The following is a 21,105-nucleotide window of genomic DNA, read 5'->3' as shown; positions in this document are numbered from 1 at the left end:
ACTGCATCTATTCTTTGATCCCAGAATACAGAAATAGGAACAACAGGAGTGGAAGTAACAGGGACCCACATTTCAACTCAACAGAAGAAAAAATTCCTCACCTGTGTTGTTTGTGGAAAGGAAGGGAAATTCTATTAAAACAAGTGGGAGAAATTACCTAAGAAAAGAGATGGATTTGGTCATGAAAGAATCAAACATATATGCACAAGGAAAATTAATGTGAATTAAATAAAAAGGAAAGAAAGAAAATGGGAAAATGGACTTTAGGCTTTTCAAGGATCTGTGATTTTTGTCAGTAAGAGATTTCCTTCTCCTGTAACTTTAGAGGATTACTCTTTCATCCGACATTTAAAGCCCTTCATAACCTGGATCCTCTCTACCTTACCAATTCTTACTCCCCTTCACACATTCTACAATCCAACTCCACTTTCTTTCTTACTGCTTCTCACACATTCCATTCCATGCACTTGCACGGCCCATTCCCCATACATGAATCCTCTTCCTCATTGACTCCCGTTCTTCTCTCTCCCCTCCTCCCCCTCCCCTTTGGCAATTTTGTAGATATGACATTGTGGTTCTTCAGCATTGTCATCCAGATCATGTTACACCTCTTTAGGCCTTCGTAATCCAGGCTGATATTTATTTACATATAACTGATTATTAGGGAGTTTGAACATTTTTTCAACTGATTATTTCTAATTCACATTTCATCTTTTATAATTTTTTATTCATATCCACTGATTGATTAGAGAATGGGCATTTCCCTAGAATATTTGTATACATCCTTTTTATGTTTTTGATGTCAACTTTTAATCTATTATATGTGGTACAAATAATTATCCCAATCCATTCTATTATTTTATATAATTATAATAATAGTAACTAACATTTTTATAATGACCTAAGGCTTACAAAGCACATAGCATCACATTTGATCCTCACAACAATGCGAAGAGGCAGGTGCTACTTTTATCTCCATTTTACAAATGAGGAGACTGAGGCTGAGAGATGGTAAGTGACTTGGCAAGGGCCATACCGAAAGCAGGTATATAAGGGCAGGATCTGAACCCAGGTCTTCATGACTTCAGGAACAAGTACTCTATTCACTTACTTGCCTTTACTATATACAGAGAAAGAAGCAGCATGTCAAAATGGAAAGGATTGGCTTTGAAGCCAGTAGGACCTCAGTTCCAGCCTTGTCTATTATACATTCTGGTTGAATGACCCTAGTCAAGTCTCGACTACTATGAGTTACAGGGAAGGTGGCCACCTGCATTGGAAGAAGGAGCACCTTTCTTCACCTGGGGATAAAGAATTTTTTTTTTTTGCCTATGGCAATGAAATTAGAGATTGAATCTCTATCCATATGTTTCTATGTAATATGCATCTGTATTGACAGTAGTTTTTATTTATGAATGTTTATAGACTAGTATTTTTATAAACAGTATGGGCTGCACAGAGACACCATATGGTACCTGTCAAGAGCACAGGACCTGGAGTCAGCACACCTGGATACCATTCATTTCATCTGGCCTTCCACCAGGATAGTACGTTCTACTCAGCATCTTGACATCTGACTTGCCTCTGTATAGGAACCCTCATCCCCACCCATCTTCACTTACATAATCTACCTCTTACTCTGTATTGTTGTTGTTGTTTGTCCTTCATTCTCAAAGAGCACCATGACCATGTCATGACTTGCAGTGAATTGGATTTAAGTGAGGGAGAGTTGTGCAAATTCACCAACCTTACTCTCTCCTCCTGAGCCATTTGGGTCTAGTGGCAAGATATACATCAGGATGACTGGAGATGGCCCCAGATGTTTAAGGCAATTGAGGTTGAGTGACTTGCCCAAGGTCACAGCTAGTAAGTATCTGAGGTAAGATTTAAATTCAGGTTCTTCCAACTCCAGGACCAGTGCTCTATCCATTGTGCCACCTAGCTGCTCCTCTGATGAAATGACATTATTCTGTAATGAGTTCATTATGATCATTGCTATAGAAAAGGCCACAGCAATCTACTGCTCTGTGACAACCCTAACAATCCCTATGACAGTACTCTCTCTCCTGGCCTCTGTATTGTACTCTTCATTAGAATGGAAGATCCTTGAGGGTAGATACTACCTCACTTTTATGTTTGTATTACCAGGGACTAGCTTTGTGTTTGGTAAATAGTAAACACTTAATAAGTGCTTGTTAAATCAATTCTAGACTCCAACTTTTATTGGCTTCATGATCCTAGGCAAATTATTTAACTTCTCTGAGCTTCAGTTGGATGCTTTGTGGGTATGCTAATACTTGTACTATCTACCTCCCACAAGATTATTGTGAGGAAAGCATTCTGAAAGAACTCTAGGTTAGTATTTGTACTGAATGTTTATTTTTATGTAATCTAATCTATCTACCACGTTCTTCATCATTTCTTTTGTTTGTTCGATAAACACAAATGTAACCTCCATCCACAGTTGAGATAAATATTTTATTCCCTTTATTTGCAAAGGCAGCATGACCTAGGAGATATAATAGGGGACTTTGAGATTGGGTTTGAATTTAGCCTCTAACATTTGGTAGCCATAAGAACCTAAGCCACTTAACTACCCTCAGCAATAGTTTTCTCCTCATTTTGTTGTTCTGTTGTTTCAGTCGTGCCCAATTCCTCATGACCCCGTTTGGGGTTTTCTTGGCAAAGATACTGGCATAGTTTGCCATTTCCTTCTCCAGCTCATTTTTCAGATGAGGAAACTGAGGCAAATAGGGTGAAGTGACTTGCCCCCAGGATCACACAGCTAGTGAATATCTAAGGCTGGATTTGAACTCAGGGAGAGAAGTCTTTCTGACCCCCAGACTTGGTATTCTATGCACTACTGTACCACCCAGCTGCCCCTTCCTCATCATTAACTTAGGGATAATAATACCAATAACACTCATTACATGGAATTGTTGTGAATTCCAATTTTTTTTTTTTTTATAGGGCTATGGGGGTTAAGTGACCTGCCCAGGGCCACACAGCCAGTTGTCAAGTGTCTGAGGCCAGACCTGAACTCAGGTACTCCTGAATCCAGGGCCCATGCTCCATCCACTGCGCCACCCAGCTGCCCCCAAAGTCCAAATTTAAATGTCATTTTTAATATTGATTCTGTTTTTATTGTTTGCACTTTTATGGGAAGGACCATTGATCAACTTCAAATCTCACTTCATTAGCTGTCATTCATCATGTGGCAACTAGGTGGCGCCATAGTGCATAGAGTGCTGGGGTTGGAGTCAGTAAGACTCACCTTCCTGCCTTCAAATGTGGCCTCAGACACTTACCAGCTGTGTGACCCTGGGCAAGTCACTTAACCCTCACTGCCCCGCAAAAAAAAAAAGAAAGGAAGAAAGGAAGAAAGGAAGGAAGGAAGAAAGGAAGAAAGGAAGAAAGGAAGAAAGGAAGAAAGGAAGAAAGGAGGAAAGGAAGGAAGGAAGGAAGGAAGGAAGGAAGGAAGGAAGGAAGGAAGGAAGGAAGGAAGGAAGGAAGGAAGGAAGGAAGGAAGGAAGGAAGGAAGGAAGGAAGGAAGGAAGGAAAGAAGGAAGGAAGGAAGGAAGGAAGGAAGGAAGAAAGGAAGAAAGGAAGAAAGGAAGAAAGGAAGAAAGGAAGAAAGAAAGGAAGGAAGGAAGAAAGGAAGGAAGGAAGGAAGGAAGGAAGAAAGAAAGAAAGAAAGAAAGAAAGAAAGAAAGAAAGAAAGAAAGAAAGAAAGAAGGAAGGAAGGAAGGAAGGAAGGAAGGAAGGAAGGAAGGAAGGAAGGAAGGAAGGAAGGAAGGAAGGAAGGAAGGAAGGAAGGAAGGAAGGAAGGAAGGAAGGAAGAAAGAAAGAAAGAAAGAAAGAAAGAAAGAAAGAAAGAAAGAAAGAAAGAAAGAAAGAAAGAAAGAAAGAAAGAAAGAAAGGAAGGAAGGAAGGAAGGAAGGAAGGAAGGAAGGAAGGAAGGAAGGAAGGGAAAGAAAGGAAGGAAGAAAGAGAAAAGAAAAGAAGAGAAGAGAAAAGAAAAGAAAAGAAAAGAAAAAAGAAAAACAGAGATGGAAGGGAGCTTAGGGGTAATCTAGCCCAATTCCCTCATTTTACAGATGAGGAAGATGAGGTCCAAGGAAATCAAGTGACTTTAACAAGATCCCACAATAAATGACAGAGATTTAAGTGGTAAGATTCAAACACAGGTCCCATGACTCTAGAACCCAAGGCTCTTTCCCCTATGTTACAATGCCTCTAATATTTTGCAGAATGATGTACCAACATTTACAATCCTAGATTATGTCTGTCTCTTCCAAATCCTTTTTAGCTAGGGAAAAGTAGTCATCTTCCTTCATCCCAATCATGACTCAATTGCATGAAATAAAGAAACAAATAATCCATTTAATTCTGTTTACTGTAGAAAGTGCTCAGAAGGTGATGGTCCAAATGCAGTCCTTGCTCCTCTGAGCCTGGAGAGTGTTGACATTTCCAGAGTGCCCAAGGGTGGAAAGATCCCTTGACATCCATTCTCTCATCTGATCCTTTCAACCTCTCAGTGAGGTGTAGTTTTTAAGCCTTGTTTTACCAGTACAATAACAGAGGCTCAGAGAGAAAACAATCAGGTCCAAGTTTCCACGGACTAAAGGGGAGAGAGAGCCGGCATTCACACTTGGATCTGCTGACTCCAAGCCCAGTGTCTCTCAGAGGAGCTCAGGGCTGTCTGATTAATGAACAGCTGAAAAGAGAGCTCCCCGTAACGTCAACTTCCTTCTTACTTGTTAGGATGAGTTGACCTTCAGAGTCTTTTCAGCCATCCCCTTACACGGAGCTCTCAATCGCCATCTTCCCAAACAAACATGTGCAGGGTGCACATGTGTATATATTTCTGTTTTCTAAAGATTAAACTTGGGCTAATGTTTGTAAACAGGGAAAGCAAAACATGAATTCCTGGAGAGTCTGAGATTTTATAACATGCTTATGTATAAACACATTTGGGCAGAGTTGGAGGGAGGGTCTTTGGGTGATGGTATCATCAGATTAGGAAAACTCTCCTGATACAGATCGACAACCACAGTATTGTATAATTTGTATGATTAGAGAATCATCAGTGGTAAATAATTTGTCCACAGCTGTACAGAGGGAATGAAAGGGAATAATCATTTATTAAGCACCTACTATTTGTCATGTGGGCACCTAGGTAGCACAGTGGATAGAGTACAGGGCCTAGAGTCAGGAAGACTCGAGTTCAAATCTGACCTCAGACACTTACTAGCTGTGTGATCCTGGGCAAGTCACTTAACCCTTTTTGCCTCAGTTTCCTCATCTGTTAAATGAGCTGGAGAAGGAAATGGCAAAACACTCCAGTATCTTTGCTAAGAAAACACCAAATGGGGTCACAAAGAGTTGGGCAGATTGAAAAATGACTGAATAACAACATGCGTCACATACTTTACTAAATGCTTTATAAATATTATCTTATTTGATCCTTATAACAACTCTGGGAGGTAAGTGCTATTATGAACCCCTTTTCACAGATGAGGAACCTGAGGCTGAGAGAGGTTAAGTCACTTTCCCAGGGTCAAACAGCTCATATGTGTCTGAGACTGGATTTGAACCCAGGTCTTCCTAAGGCAGCTAGGTGGCTCAGTGGATAGAGCCCTGCGACTGGAGTTAGGAAGACTCATCCTCATGAGTTCAAATCTGACCTCAGACACTTAGTTGTGTGAACCTGGGGAAGTAACTTAACCTCTGTTTACCTTAATGCACTAGAGAAGGAAATGGCAAACCATTTCCAAACCAAAATACAACTTGGCCAAGAAAACCCCATGGACAGTATTAGCATGCTGTGGTACACTGCGTCATGAAGAGTCATACACAATTGAACAACAATAACTTCCTAACTCCAGGTCTAGGACTCTATCCTCTGTGCCTCCCCGCTCCCCAAATGTTTCAGAGGTTGGGCTTGAACCCAAGTGTTAACTCTCAGGCGAGCTCTTTATCTAATACCTCCTGCTGCCTCTTGAGTAGGCATTTAAGAAAAAATGCCTTGTAAACCTGAAAACGATACATAAATTTCAGCTTTCATTACAAGGACAGAGAAGCACAGACCATGCTGGAACAACCACCCTATAAGCACATACTGCAATAAACAGAATTTAAACATCTCATTTGTCTCTTTATTTTATACAGTTGAGTCATGTTTGGAATGTAGAAAGAAGGCTACTGTTCCCCCCGTACAGATGAAAGATGGAAGGGAAAGGCAAACCAAAAGCATTTAGAAGAGGCCAACTCCATCAGGGATTGTAAAGACTGGCACGTTATTTTCCAAAAGGAAGAACAAAATGCTGGAGCATGGTACAGTGAAAAGAGTGCTGGTTCTGGAATCCTAGGGCCTGGGTTCAAATTCTGACTCTGCCACTTAAAAAGTCACTTGGGGGGCAGCTAGGTGGCGCAGTGGATAAAGCACTGGCCCTGGATTCAGGAGGACCTGAGTTCAAATCTAGCCTCAGACAACTTGACACTAGCTGTGTGATCCTGGGCAAGTCACTTAACCCTCTTTGCCCTGCAAAAAACAAAACAAAACAAAACAAAACAAAAGTCACTTGACTTCCCTGGACTGGGTAGCCTCAGAGGTCCCCTCCTACTCTTCAGCTGTGATCCTAAGGTCTTCCCATTTACCCACCTGTATAATAATTCTATTTCCCTTACTTCCTGTCCACTCTTCCTAGACCCCACTCTCCAGGCAAGAGGGTCAAAATGTTTTTTGTGTGTTTCCTTTTTTAAGTATGAAAAACCAGACATTATAAAAATAGTTAGAAGAGGATCAGAGAAATCTAGAGCTAAAAGGCACCTTAGAGATCATCTCATCAAAATCCTTCATTTTACAGGTGAAGAAACTGAGGCCCAGATAGTATAGGTAGTTTATTCAAAGACAGAAAGCTAGTTAGTGGCAGAAATGAAACCAGACCTTGAATTACTCTGATTTCCAATCCACCACACTTTCTCTTTGTGGAATTGTTTCAGTCGTGTCTGACTTGTCATGGCCTCATTTGGGGGTTTTCTTGGCAAAGCTATCAGAGCAGTTTGCCATTTCCTTCTTCAGCTCATTTTACAGATGAGCAAACTGAGGAAAACAAGGTTAAGTGACTTGGTCAGGGTCACACAGCTAGTAAGTATCTGAGGCTGTATTTGAACTCAGGAAGATGAGTCTTCCTGGTTCCAAGCCTGGGTCACCTAGTTGCCTATACTTTCTCTTTCTATCAAGCTATTTGGGGGAGAAGTATTTGCCTAAATAATAATAAATGAAAGGCAAAGTGAGCCACTTGGAGATCAGGAAGACCTTAGTTTAAATCTGGCCTCTGATGTTTAGTTGTTTATCTCCTGGCAAGTCATTTATTCTCTTCAAATTCCAGGTAACTCTCCTGAGACTCATCTACTAAGCCATAAATGGATTGATACTGAATTGGTGGAAGGAATTCTCACACCAGTGAAATCACATATTGATAAGAATCACTTTCTATTGGGATCCACCACAGTGTTCCTTCTTCCAATAAGACTTTCCTTGGGACATCTAGATGGTGCAGTGGATAGAGCACCGGCCCTGGATTCAGGAGGATCTGAGTTCAAATCCAGCCCCAGACACTTGACACTTACTAGCTGTGTGACCCTGGGCAAGTCACTTAACCCTGCCCCAAAACCAAAAACCAAAACAAAGAACTTTCCTTGATATATTTCAAAATAGACGTGATTCATACCGTTTCTCAGAATGCATCCCTTATGCAAATGAAGGCACACCTGGACTCACTAAAGAGGAAACTTTAAAAGAGTAAGATCCTTGTTCTGGCATGTTTTCCAAGGATAGCCCCATCCTTACTTACCTGTTGGTTTTCTGAGACGTATACTGATGTCTGCAAACCGCTTTCTCTGAAGGGACCCTTGAGAGTCCTTGTGAATGCTCACCACCTGTGCCACCTCACACTTGTATACACCTTCATCCTGAGGACCCATGGAGAAGATGATGAAGGTGAAGGTCTTGGGACTGATCTTTGACATCTGGAGCTGTCCAAGGTTGGCTCTTTCTTCATAGTCTTTTTTTAAGCCCAGGACACCACTGGGATCAATATTGCCAATGATGGTAGTATTCAGGTACCAGACCACCTGCAATCTTTGGTTCAGTCTACTCTCTGATGGTACTGAGCAGATCAGTCGCAAAGGTTGCCCTAGGGCAAAGGAACTTTCCACAGAAATGTTAACTTGAAAATCTCTCACTGGGAAAACAAAAGTGAGACACTGATTTGCAAGATTCACTTCCTTTCTCCTTTCTTCCTTTCAGTAACATTACAGTAATTTTTTTTTAGTGAGGCAATTGGGGTTAAGTGACTTGCCCAGGGTCACATAGCTAGTAAGTGTTAAGTGTCTGAGGCCGGATTTGAACTCAGGTACTCCTGACTCCAGGGCTGGTGCTCTATCCACTGCGCCACCGAACTGCCCCATTACAGTAGTTTTTAACCTCTTGAAACCATTTCCAACTATAGTCATAACTAAGGTAGGCTGTTCAGGGCTTTTCCCAAGGGTGGCAAAATTTAGAGGGTCCTCAAAGCCATTGTGTTCAAAAAAATAATTAAGCTCATTTTGCACCTTGTTAGCAAGATAAAATAGCTAAAATAAGAAACTACAGGGGCAGCTAGGTGGCACAGTGGATAGAGCACCGGCCCTGGATTCAGGAGTACCTGAGTTCAAATCTAGCCTTAGACACTTAACACTTACTAGCTGTATGACCCTGGGCAAGTCACTTAACCCCAATTGCCTCACTTAAAAAAAATTTAAAATAAGAAACTACTACAGATATGCTTTGTTCCATCCCATGACCCCCAATAATTTACTCTCTACTGGAACCTTCCCTGTTCTCCCCGCTAGCTATAGCCTTCTCAACAAGAGCCTCATGTTGTTGTCTCCCTACACAAGGCATTCAGTCCTACAGTCTGAATTCCTTCCTTGAGATCTTCCCCTGAAACTGAATTTGTCTTAAAAAGCTGATTTGAGGTCTTTCTTGTTGTTCACCCTGGGCCCTTGGAATTGCAAGTTACTGTTCTGTATTCTGCAATGGAATAGGAAGTTACTAAGAGAGAACATAGAAATCCCCTTTGTATTTGTAGGAAATCTTTTTTCATCAAGCCCAAGATTTTTTTCCTAGACAGAATGTCTATATAATCTTCTGTTTGACTGGGATTAGTGTCAAGTGACTCTCTGCCCTGATCACATTGCTGACCTCATAAAAGTGAGGATCCATCCAAGAGTGACACAAAGCTGTGTTGGAGCGGGGGAAAACAGCACAAAGATGAAATTTGATGTGATAAATTTCAGTTGTTTAAAGATACAATTGAGATATAACAATCAAGGAAGGGGACTCATCCTAACAAATGACCTATAGACTGTCATTTGTTACTTGATCAATCAATAAATCAATGAGTATGTATTAAGCCAGGTGCGGTGCTAGATGACATCCCATATACAATCTTATGTGGAAAGAATTAAAATGGAACACTGCACTCTTAATACTTATAATTCCCACATGGCCAAATGCTAATTTACTCAAACGTTCTAGAAAACGTATTTTGGAACTGAGGTAAAACTGAGTCCCCAAATGGATTTCCTTTTCCTCCAAATTAAAATATAGACACCTCTAAATATACACAAGCATGGAAATAATTAATAACCTAAGAAGAGTCTTACCTTCAGGTCGGACTATCAACGTAGCATTGTCTGTCTGTTTCCAAGCGATAAGCGTCCATGTCTTGTCAGGGTCCTCAATCCATTCATAAGCTTTACAGAACAGCTGGCCCTGATCCACAGGCTGCAGTTTCCCTATGGACAACCTGAAGACTGTATTGCCGATTTTGTCTAGTATCACATCCCCTGCTGAAAACCTCTCTGTGTAAGAGGATCCAGGGATCAGGATAAAATCTTTGGACAGGGAAATGATCTCAGTGGGTTGGTTTTCTTTTCCCTGAAGCCGGTACCATGATACAGAGAGATGGGTGTGTTGAGTTGTGGCTGTGGAGACCTCACAGGTAAGTACCAATGACTCTCCTTCCTCTTTGTTGAGAGTCTGAGGCTTCATGATCACAGAGAGAGTGTCTGGAATCACTGAACACAACAGAAATAGTGATATCTATCGTGCAGTTTTATATAACAAGATTGAATGAAAAGAACACAAGACTTGGATTCAAGGGATCTGGGTTCAAATCCTAGTTCTGACACTTCGGAGCTGGGAAAGTCAGTTCAGCTCTAAACATCTCAATTACTCATTTGTAAATTTGAAGTTATATTCCTACTATCATGGAGTCATCAGATTTAGAATTTAGAGATCATCAGTTCAAATGAACATTTTATAGATGAGAAAACAGACTTTCCCAAGGTCTCACAGCCTCAGGGATGTGTTCATGAGAGTCACGTGTTAAATTTTCAGCGTATAGATTTATATCCTGGAAATCAGCAAATGCTACAAATTAAGGTCTAATTTATTATTTTCTAGATTGTCTAGACTTAAGAAAAGTAGTGGAGAAAATGATAGTAGTGCCAATCAAACTTAAAAGCGGGCTATGCTTTTCTGGAGAATCCATTGTTAAACACTTACCAGTCTACTCCTACACACTGTAGTTAGCAGAGCCGTGATTTGACCCCAGGTACCCTTGTTCTAAATCCAGTTCTAAATCTTTCTGTGATGCTAGTCTTACTTTGAGTTTACCAGCAAGAATTGGTAAGTAAATACCTCATTTAAGAATATCAAGGACTACCTCAAAGAGTTTTTGTCAGGAAGGCATTACATAAATCTGATATTATTATTATTCTATGAAAGTGATTATACTTACCCATCACATGACAGCTCTCTACTCAATTACCCATGTTCTCTTTCCCCATCTCCACCATGACCAACAGCACATATTTGCAAAAGAATGGGCTGGGCCAGTGATCTAGAACCGTTGTATAAGAGGGCTCTGGCTTCATAAGCACATTGTTCAAAGCAAGTTGGTTAATCAGCCTCAGGTAGTACTTAAATGGTGCAGTGGAAGAAATATTGGACTAGGAGCCAGGAAACCTGGATTCAAGGCCCAAACTCTCAATAGCTTATTGTGCAACTCTGGTGAAGCACGAGCCTTGAAGGGTTTCAATTTCTTCATTTGTCAAATGAAGGAGTTAGATGAGAAACTCTCTAAAGTCTCCTTCTAGCCGTACAATCTGTGACCTATGATTCTTAGCTAACATAAAATGCATGGATGGAGTCTTGGCAACAAAAAATGAAAAAAAAAAATCACAGTATCTTCTATTACATCTTTACTTAGCTTGAGATAAAAGGGCAAACCCAAAGACCAAGGCCTTCCATGGAATAACCAAGACAATTAGGGAATCCCTAATTAGGAATAACAACCCCCAAGCTAACCAGGAAGTTCATTTCAAGCCTGAATATTTAATAGAATTCCTGGTTTCAAGTCAAGTCCCCCTGGAGAAAAAAAAGGGGATGATAATTTTTAGTATTACTAAATAATTTTTATACTTAAAAAAAGTATAACTACCTAAGCCTGTATGGTAGAGATGATAGATAAAGAGGATTTACTATATTTAGAGAGAGGATGCTCCTTTAGTTCTGGGAGCTAAACCATTTGGACAAAGATGAACCGTTTTTCCATGAAATATATACTCTAAAATGACAATAAATATGTGGTTTCATCAATATGTATATTCCCTACAATGATACAGATGGCAACCCATTCCTACATGCCCATATTGTGCAACTATCATACGGGTTTTCCACAGATGCCTTCTCTTGACCTGACATAGAGCACTTAGGCTGTCCACTGGTATTCCATTGTTCTTGTTCTTTCCAGTTTTGGTCACATCTTTCTTTTTTTTTTTTCTAAATGTAAAATATGACCATATTAGTAATTTTGTACAATTAAACTTGAATAAAAGAAAAAAATGAAAGAAAGTGAAAAATACCATACTTCAGTCTGTGTTCCATTAATATCAGTTCTTTCTTTGGAGGTGGATAGTATGTTCCATCATTAGTCTTTTGGGATTGTCTTGGATCATTGCATTGTTGAGAATAGTTAAGTCATTCACAGTTCTTAATTGAACAATATTGCTATCTCTGTGCACAATGTTATCTTGGTTCTGCTCACTTCACTATACATCAGTTCATATGAGTCTTTCCAGGCGTTTCTGAAATCATCCTGCTTGTCATTCATTTCTTATAGCATAATAATATTCCATCACCATCATATACCACAACTTGTTTAGCCATTCCCCAATTGATGGGCATTTTGATTTCCAATTCTTAGCCTCCACAAAAAGAGCTGCTATAAGCATTTTTGGTATAAATAGGTGTGATAAAATGGGATTTAGCAGATGCCCAGGGGCCCCACCTGAAGATTGATTTGGAATTGATTGAATTGGGTGAGACTGAGAAACTGACTGAGAACCTACTTGAGAATGATTAAATTTAAAAAAAAAAGAAAAAGAAATTTTAAAAAGAATGATTAAATTGAGACCACACCTGGCTGGCCCTGAGTGGGGTGCTGTTCTCATAAATTGAACCTACTTAAGGTTGATTAAATTGAGACCACACCTGGCTGGCCCTGAGTGGCATGTTGTTCTCAGAGGCCATGGACTACACATCAACAGGAGACCATCCTCAACCAATCAGCTTGAAGGACTTCCCCTTCCGTGGAGGGAGACAGGAAGTAGGAAGCTTAGGCTCGCTCGTTGGATCTTTCTCTTTTTTGTCTGAGACTTTGGCTTGGTGGCAGACAGAGAAAAAGAGAGGGCCTCTTTTCTTCTGGGACATCATCTTGGCTGCAGAACTTCACGTGGGCTGCTAGGAAAGGAGGGTTTTCTCTCTGTCTAGACTGAATAGATCTAAGCTAGGGTTTTCCATTTTACAAGGGATCTGCTCTTACCCTCTCTCTTTTAACTAATTTCTAATACACTTTAATAAATACTTAAAAGCCTAAACTCTTGCTGAATTTATCAGTAAATCTTAGCTAGTTTCCCCAAAAAAACTGGGAGGGGGGCAGGTAAGGACTCACATTAGATTGTAAACATCACATAGGTCTTTTTCTCTTTTTGGGGATGTCTTTGGGATATAAATCCAGCAGTGATATTGCTAGATCAAAGGGTATGCACAGTTCTATAGCCTTTTGGGCATAGTTCCAAATTGTTCTCCAGGATGGATGGATCTTTTCACATTGGTCACACATTACTTCACTGATCTCATACATTGATCTGATATATTGCACCATAGATTCCAGTCATAAAAAGAATGAAAAGTATGATATAATATAAAATCACATTATATCATTAGGGTTCTGAAACTGAAGTAACTGTAGTGTCATCAGCCAAAAAGTCTTTAAGTTCCTACTTTTGATCAAGCTCTGTGTTAGACACTGAGGATATAAAAACAAAAGTGAAACAACCCCTAGCCTCAAGGAGCTTACATTTTAACCAGGGAGATGGCATGCGTGTAAATCGGTATACACAGAATATATACAAAGAAAACCAAGGGAGCTTTGGGAGGGAGGACATAAGGAGCTTGGTGGGGTCAGAAAAGACTTCATGTAGAAGGTGGCACTGAAGGAAACAGGATTCTAAGAGGCAGAGATGAGGAGAGAATGAATTCCAGGTATGAGGGAGATAGCCAGGGCAATGGAATAGAGATGAGAAATGGAAGTTGACAGGGCAGCTAGGTGGCGCAGTGGATAGAGCACCGGCCCTGGAGTCAGGAGGACCTGAGTTCAAATCCAGCCTCAGACACTTAACACTTACTAGCTGTGTGACCCTGGGCAAGTCACTTAACCCCAATTGCCTTGCCAAAAAAAAAAAAAAAGAGAAATGGAGGTTGTGCATAAAGAGGGAGAAAGGCACCTTGTCCAGACTGGAGAGTTTGAGAAGGGGAGCAATTTGTAATAAAGCTGGCAAGGTAGGCAGGGGCCAGGTTGTGAAGGGATACACAGAAATAGGGAATACTTTACCTATTAGGTTTGCCTTGTCACTGTAGCTCCCTAAGTATTTCTCATCAGTGCTGGGTGTATGGCATTCATATTCACCAGCATCCTGGGTTTGGAGCTTTGAAATATGTAGCAAGACTGAGTTTCCTTGGATCCTCTCAATGTAGATGTCACCATGCTGAACTCGAAGGCTGTAGAAGGTATATGTGAAGGTAGGGTCCCCAGTACTGATTATCTGTCTTAACTTATCTGGTTGGTGAATGGACCATTGGAAAGTCTGCTGAGAGGGTCCCTGGTGGCCAGTGACATTACATGCAATGCTGACCGGATAACCTTCGGTGCGGTACAGTGGTCCTTTCTGAACTGTTACTTGTCTCTCGCCAGTGCCAAGCTCAGCTTTCCCATTAGAAAAAGGAAGAGAAATAAAAACAGATTAATACTGTAGTTCCCTATGTACGACACGGTGTAGCTCCCTATGTTACAATTCCAGTAAATGAGATCACAGGTTATTGACTACAGTAGCAGCCCAGACATTCAATGCCTTCTCAGGCTGAACATTAGTGGAATGGCTTGATGAGCTAATTGGACTTTAGGGGTACGGTGGGAGGCAAGGATATGGTGGAGAGATATCAAGAGAGTCTGGCAGAAGGCATGGGATGATGAGATGGAGTTAAAACAATAAAAAAGGTCATAAAAGCAAGCCTGAGGGAGTGTAGAATTTGGTGAACTTTATGAATCCACAAGGACAGAGAATGAAGAAGAGAGGGCATTTTAGAGAAAAGGATGGGTGAAAGGCATGGAGAAGAAAGATATAATAAAGATCACATTAATGTTTTTAAAAGGGGGGGGGAGGAAGAATAATTCCAAGGAGCAGATAAAAAGGTTGCTTTAAAAAAAAAGGGGGCAGGAAAGACAATGATTCACCAAAAGAGAGAAACCCAATTCAAAAAGAATTTGATTTACTAAACGTTTAATAAGTACCAACTCTTAGCAGGACACTGTGCTAGGATCTGAGGGCCACAAGAATTTTTTAAAAACTCTAATTCCTGATGATAGACCATTTACCAGGAAAGATAAGGCTATAAAACTTTACATTATTTGCTATGTGACTCAGGACAAGTCATTCAACCTCTCAATGCTGTAGGCAACTCTTCCAGACTATAAGTTGTAAGAAACGTGCTCTCCTGTAGTGAAAGAGGGAGCTTCCTCACCAGGGATTTCCCTAAACCAGGGAAATCATAGGTCCAACCCCTGTTCCAATATCACAAAATGGATTTACCAGTGGTCAAATAAATGGCAGCCCCACCTGGGTGACACCCAATAGTACCTCAAACTCTGTGTTCACAACCAAGCTGATGATCTTTTTCTCAAACCTTCTCCTCCACCTGTCTTCAATACTTCCACCAGTGCTACCATCATTTTGCCCTATCTTCTGCATCTGAAAATTTGGTTCTCTCTTGGATTGTTTCCTTTATATCTGATAAGTCAGACAATTTCACTGAATCTACCTCTGCAAGATCCCCAAATCTACTCTCACTTTTCTATTCTCACAGCCATCACCCTCATTACTGTCCACCCTGACTACTGTAAAAGCCACCAGCCAGGTAGGTCTTATCCCTCCCATCCCCCCTTCCCACTGTTGCCAAACTAATGTTCCTCGGGTATAGATTTGGTTATTTTGTGTCTCTGCTCAAAACTCTTCAATGGCTGCCCAGTAAAATACAAATCCATTCCTTTGATTGACATTCAAGACCCTCCATGATCTGGTGCCAACCTTTCTTTCCCACCCTCTCCCATATTCTAAGACCCACAGTTCTGTGCTTTTCCCCTTCCATGGCTTCGCTCATGTTATTCATTCAAACATTTTTGGGGTCCCAACTTGTGATTCTATTGGTGTGGGGGGAATTCCTCATGGATTCTTTTTATTGGTGGAGACTAGCCACTGTAGTAGCCAGGATGCTGACTGCCCAGGATTATACAACCAGCACATAGGGCTTCATATTGGAAGCCGGGACTTATTTTTTCCCCAACATTTGTTTTATTTTTCTAGTTACATGTAAGGGTAGTTTTCAACATTCATTTTCATAAGATTTTGTGTTCCAAATTTTTCTCCCTCCCTCCTTTTCCGACCCACTCCAGAAGACAGCAACCGATCTGATATAGGTTTTATACGTACAATCCACAAGTGCTCTTTTTGTCAATTGTTTCTATGGGAGTGGATAGTATGTAGAAGCCAGGACTTTTTGAATGAGCCCAGCTCTCTATCAGCTATGTTAGACTGCCCCTCTCAACACCTCCCTCTCCCAAACCCCATTTATTAAGCACATACAAGGCAGTAAGTATTGTGGGGACTGAAGATGCAAATACAAAAATGAAAACTGTTCCTGCCTTCAAGGAACTTATAGTTCCAATGCCCAAAATGCCCTCCCCGATCAGCTCCCCTGTGTGAGAAAATAATGGGGCTCTATGAGACCCAGAGAGCCTGGCCAGACCTTTCTTAAGACCAGCCCAGAGTCAGGAAAGGTAGTTGGACCTTGGACTGTGAATGCAAACAACAGAAGTTACCTCAATAAAAACCATACCTACCTGAAGGCTTTTTCCCCTCGGAGGGCTCTGTATGTACTCTGACATCAGTGGGCACTGAGCCAAACCATCCTCAAATCCAATAAACCAATAGATTTGAATGATGCTAGCCAATTAGCTTTGAGCAATGTGTAAGGGCAGGCTCTCCTCCAGCCCACAGGAAGCTTACAGAGTGACTCGCTAGCTTGGCTGGGGAACACGGAAGGAGAATCACGTGGCCCTTTTCTCTCTCCTCTTTCCTAGTTAGGCTTTCCTAACTTTCTGAGCCTATGCTCTCTTTACTAATATTTAATACGCTTTAATAAATGCTTAATGTCCCCAAACTGGTGCAGTAGCCTCCAATTTCTAAGTAATAAATATATGATAAACCCCAGCTATGTTCCCTAAACTTGGGACAGTTACAGGGTGATCCCATATAATTTTATTTTATTTTTTATTTATTTTATTTAATTTTTTTGGTGGGGCAATGAGGGTTAAGTGACTTGCCCAGGGTCACACAGCTAGTAAGTGCCAAGAGTCTGAGGCCAGATTTGAACTCAGGTCCTCCTGAATCCAGGGCTGGTGCTTTATCCGTTGTGCTACCTAGCTGCCCTCCTGATCCCATATAATTTTATTTTATTTTTTGGTGAGGCAATTGGCGTTAAATGACTTGCCCAGGGTCACACAGCTAGTAAGTGTTAAGTGTCTGAGGTCAGATTTGAACTCAAGGTCCTCCTGACTCCAAGGCCGGTGCTCTATCCACTGCACCACCTTGCTGCCCCATCCCATATAATTTTAAATATCACACTTGCTTATTGAACTTTGCTTTAAATTCCAATCCAAAAACCTCTTCTAAGAAACCCACCCTGATCCTCTCTAATTGGCAATGGTTTTTCTCCCCAACTAGGACATCATTACTTACCACTTTGCATTTGTTACTTAATCCATATTATTTTGCATTGTAGCTGTTTGTGTCTATGTCACATTTCTCTACTAGGTGTGGCTAATTATGGATTCAGCCTCCGGCTTGGGCCACTGGGTTTTCCTCTCTTTTCAGTGTCTGGCAATGGCCTTATCTGATGCTATCTAGGTGGCACAGTGGATAGATTGCTGGGCCCTGAGTCAGGAAGACCGGAGTTCAAATCTGGTCTCAAATACTTACTGTCATGGGAGGATTATGGGCCCCGGTCACCCCAACAATTCTCTGGGGGGTTCAAGGAACTTTTTCCTTGAAACCTCAGGGGTTTTCCCTTGAAATCAAGTAGGCCTCTCCTTGAACACAATCAAGGACACACACACTCACCTAATGGAGATAAGTGGCACAGATTGAACTGAGCATGCTCCAGGACCATCACCCCACATTCCAGTCCTCCTAAGCATCTGGATGAGGTAATCCAGGAGAAGACCACCTGGAACCGCCCATCAGCAGACTGCTTAGACCCATCGGGACAAAGTTGACACCCACCACCAGATCTCTCACAAGGGATTCTTCCTACCACAGCGCAACCTGGGAAGACCACCAGCCCCTCACCCAATAAGAGACTCTTACCCACCCCCATCTAAACCCTATAAAATGGCACCCCACAAAGTTAGTGGGGGGGGAAGTGTTTTGTTCTGGCAAAACCTTCCTCCCGGCCAGTTTCTCTTGTACCCCAATAAACCTGTTCTCTTATTCCTAATTAGGTCTTGTGCAAGAGTGTAATTCTTTACAGAGGAATCCTAAGGACCCACATGCATTCTCCTATCGGTTTTCCCCGATATCATTACTATCTATGTGACCTTGGGTAAGTCACTTAACTTCAGTCTGCCTCATCTTCCTCACCTAGAAAACAAGGATCCTAATAACACTTACCTCCCAGTGTTGTTGTGAGGATCAAATGAGCTAGTACCTGGAGCACAGGAGCCTAAATGTTTGTTCTTTTCCCACTAGGCTGTAAGCTCTATGAGGACTGGGATTTCATTTTATTAAAATGTCATATCTTTCTCCCACTTCCTCCCTTCCTCCTCCTTCTCCCCTGGCAATGGGGATTAAGTGAGATGCCAATGGTCACATAGCTAGAAAGTCTCTGAGGCTGGATTTGAACTCAGATCCTACAGGGCTGGTGCTCTACAAATTGCACCAGCAAACTGCCCCTCTAATTTTATTTTTTTTAGGCACAAAGAAACAACCATTTAATTAAATATCTAAGTACAACCAGTATTCAGGGGGAAAGTAGCAATGAGCACCCAATTACTTCGCTAGTACATGTCCCTTTATTAGGTCAATTTTGCATTAAAAAAAAAGAAGAATTCATGTCCATATCTAAGACAGTTTCCTGAAAGTCATCATCAAAGAGGTTTTTGTTATCTTAAGTTTTATAGATGGAACAGTACCGCAGGCACTGAGTAGTTATTTTCAAAATTAAATCAAAGAGGTACAAAGTACCACCAGAAACCAGATACAGAGAACATGGGATTCTGGATTTAGAGCTAAAAGGGATCTTTGGAGTCATCAAGGTCACTCCCCTCATTTTTTATAGAGGAGGAAACCAAAGCCAGGAAATGACTCATCCAGGGTCACACAGCTTTGTTAACAGCTAAAATTCTAGCTAAACTGTCTAAAATATCTAATGAGTGGTCGCCAATAAATTATAAGCTTTAGCAAGAGTTAGACTTTTAAGCATTTATTAAGGAGAATAAGAATTTGGTAAAGAGAGAGAAAGGCCTAGATTCCTATCTATTAAAGGGAGAGCACATTTTTAGCTCCCTTCTCCGCCAGAGTCCCCAGGAAAGAGACTGAGACCGAGCGCCAGTCTCTTCCTTCCTCCTCCCACTAGCCAGTGTCACTTCCTGACGCCAAAGAAAAGACTCCTGGTCTTGCCCTCAAAGACCTTCACTTCATGGATGGAACTCTTCTACAGTAAGTCTCCAGCAGGTGGCGTCATTCCAATCATTACAGCTTGTACACATGCAACACAAGTTAGAACTCAGGTCCTCTGAACTCCATGCTCTCCATGATTGCCCCTCCAGTGAACACTGACATAAACACTACATGCAAGTATTTTCTTTTTTTTTTTTTCTTTTTCTTTTTCTTTGGTGAGGCAATTGGGGTTAAGTGACTTGCCCAGGGTCACACAGCCAGTAAGTGTTAAGTGTCTGAGGCTGGATTTGAACTCAGGTCTTCCTGACTCCAGGGCCGGTGCTCTATCCACTACGCCATCTAGCTGCCCCAATGCAAGTATTTTCAAATGCTTGAGTAAGAAAAAGGCCAGACCATGAAAGACATTTCAATGAAAATTAAAAGGAAAAACATCAATTACCAGTACTGATAGTTAAAAAGCATTTATTAAGCCCCTACTGTGTGCTAGGTGTTCTACTAAGCCGTGGTAGGTGATTCACAAAGACTCAAATCAATAGGTTACATTCCCAGCTCCCCTCGGCATTGCCTCTTTAGATCCTGCAACAGGATGAATACCTTAGAAATTGCTGAATTGCTTTGACCAAATTGATTCTCCATCAGTAGGGAGGTGATGTGTAAACGTGATTCATGGAAAGTATCATTAACCCATAGGAGGGATACATTCTGGAAGTTCAAAACACAAAAAATTGAGGATTGGCAGCATCTGCTGGGCCTGCCTTGGGTTTTTGTCTAAAATCATTCCTCTTCATGGAGACAGAGCATCCGGTTGGTGAGATTTTGTCTGAATAGATTCAGCTGAGTACAGTCAGCAATTTCTTTTATCCTGCCTCATTTGCCATTCCTATTGCCCAATTAGCACTTTATTATACACTGCTTATTCACTCAAGTGTATCATGTGTTCCAGGCTCCCCTCCCCCATCAGATGGTATGTCTTTTGTAGGCAGGGACTATGTCACTGGACCAGGAGTTAGGGCTGGAAGGCACCTTTGAAGGGACCAAGCACAGACCTTTTATTTTACAGATTAGGGATCTGAGACCAAGTTGGGTTAAGAGATTTGTCCAAGGTCACACAGGTAATTTAAATGGTAGAATCAGGATTAAAGCCTGGGTGTTTTTAGTGTAAGTAGATGGCAGAGTGGGTAGAGTGGCAGACCCAGAGTCAGGAAGACACGAGTTCAAGTCGCTTAACACTGTTTGCCTCAGTTTCCTCATCTGTAAAATGAGCTGGAAAAGGAAATGGCAAACCACTTCAGTATCTTTGCCATTTGTTGTTTCAGTTATGTCTGACTCTTTGTGCCCCCCATTTGAGGTTTTCTTCAAGTGGTTTGTCATTTCCTTGTATAATGGGTATGTGTGTTTGTGTGTGTGTATATATACACACACATATATCTATGTATTCTTTTTATTTATTTATTTATTTATTCATGCATTTATTTATTTATGGGACAATGAGGGTTAAGTGACTTGCCCAAGGTCATACAGCTAATAAGTGTCAAGTGTCTGAGGCCATATTTGAACTTAGGTCCTCCTGAATCCAGGGCCAGTGCTCTATCCACTACGCCACCTAGCTGCCCCATATGTATTCTTTATATAATGAGTACATGAAAGAATGCATGGGGGGGAAAGCTTTGTAATTGGAAATGTTATTGTTTATATTTA

General features: G+C 41.2%; 1 protein-coding gene across 1 annotated transcript in view; it reads right to left on the bottom strand.

Annotated features, from left to right (window-relative positions):
* Positions 1-21,105, bottom strand: part of CD101 (CD101 molecule) — a 50,042-nt gene that overhangs the window by 22,933 nt on the left and 6,004 nt on the right. Inside the window, exons 2-4 of the mRNA XM_043962958.1 lie at positions 14,010-14,381; positions 9,715-10,128; positions 7,860-8,249 (exon numbers count right to left, since the gene is read on the bottom strand). Of these exons, the coding sequence (XP_043818893.1) occupies positions 7,860-8,249; positions 9,715-10,128; positions 14,010-14,381 (1,176 nt within the window). The remainder of the gene's footprint in view (positions 1-7,859; positions 8,250-9,714; positions 10,129-14,009; positions 14,382-21,105) is intronic.

The sequence above is a fragment of the Dromiciops gliroides genome, chromosome 4 (genome assembly GCF_019393635.1).
Source record: "Dromiciops gliroides isolate mDroGli1 chromosome 4, mDroGli1.pri, whole genome shotgun sequence".
In the NCBI taxonomy this organism is placed as follows: domain Eukaryota; kingdom Metazoa; phylum Chordata; class Mammalia; order Microbiotheria; family Microbiotheriidae; genus Dromiciops; species Dromiciops gliroides.
The sequence above is the reverse complement of the archived record's forward strand: the minus strand, read 5'-3'. Positions and strand labels throughout refer to the sequence as shown.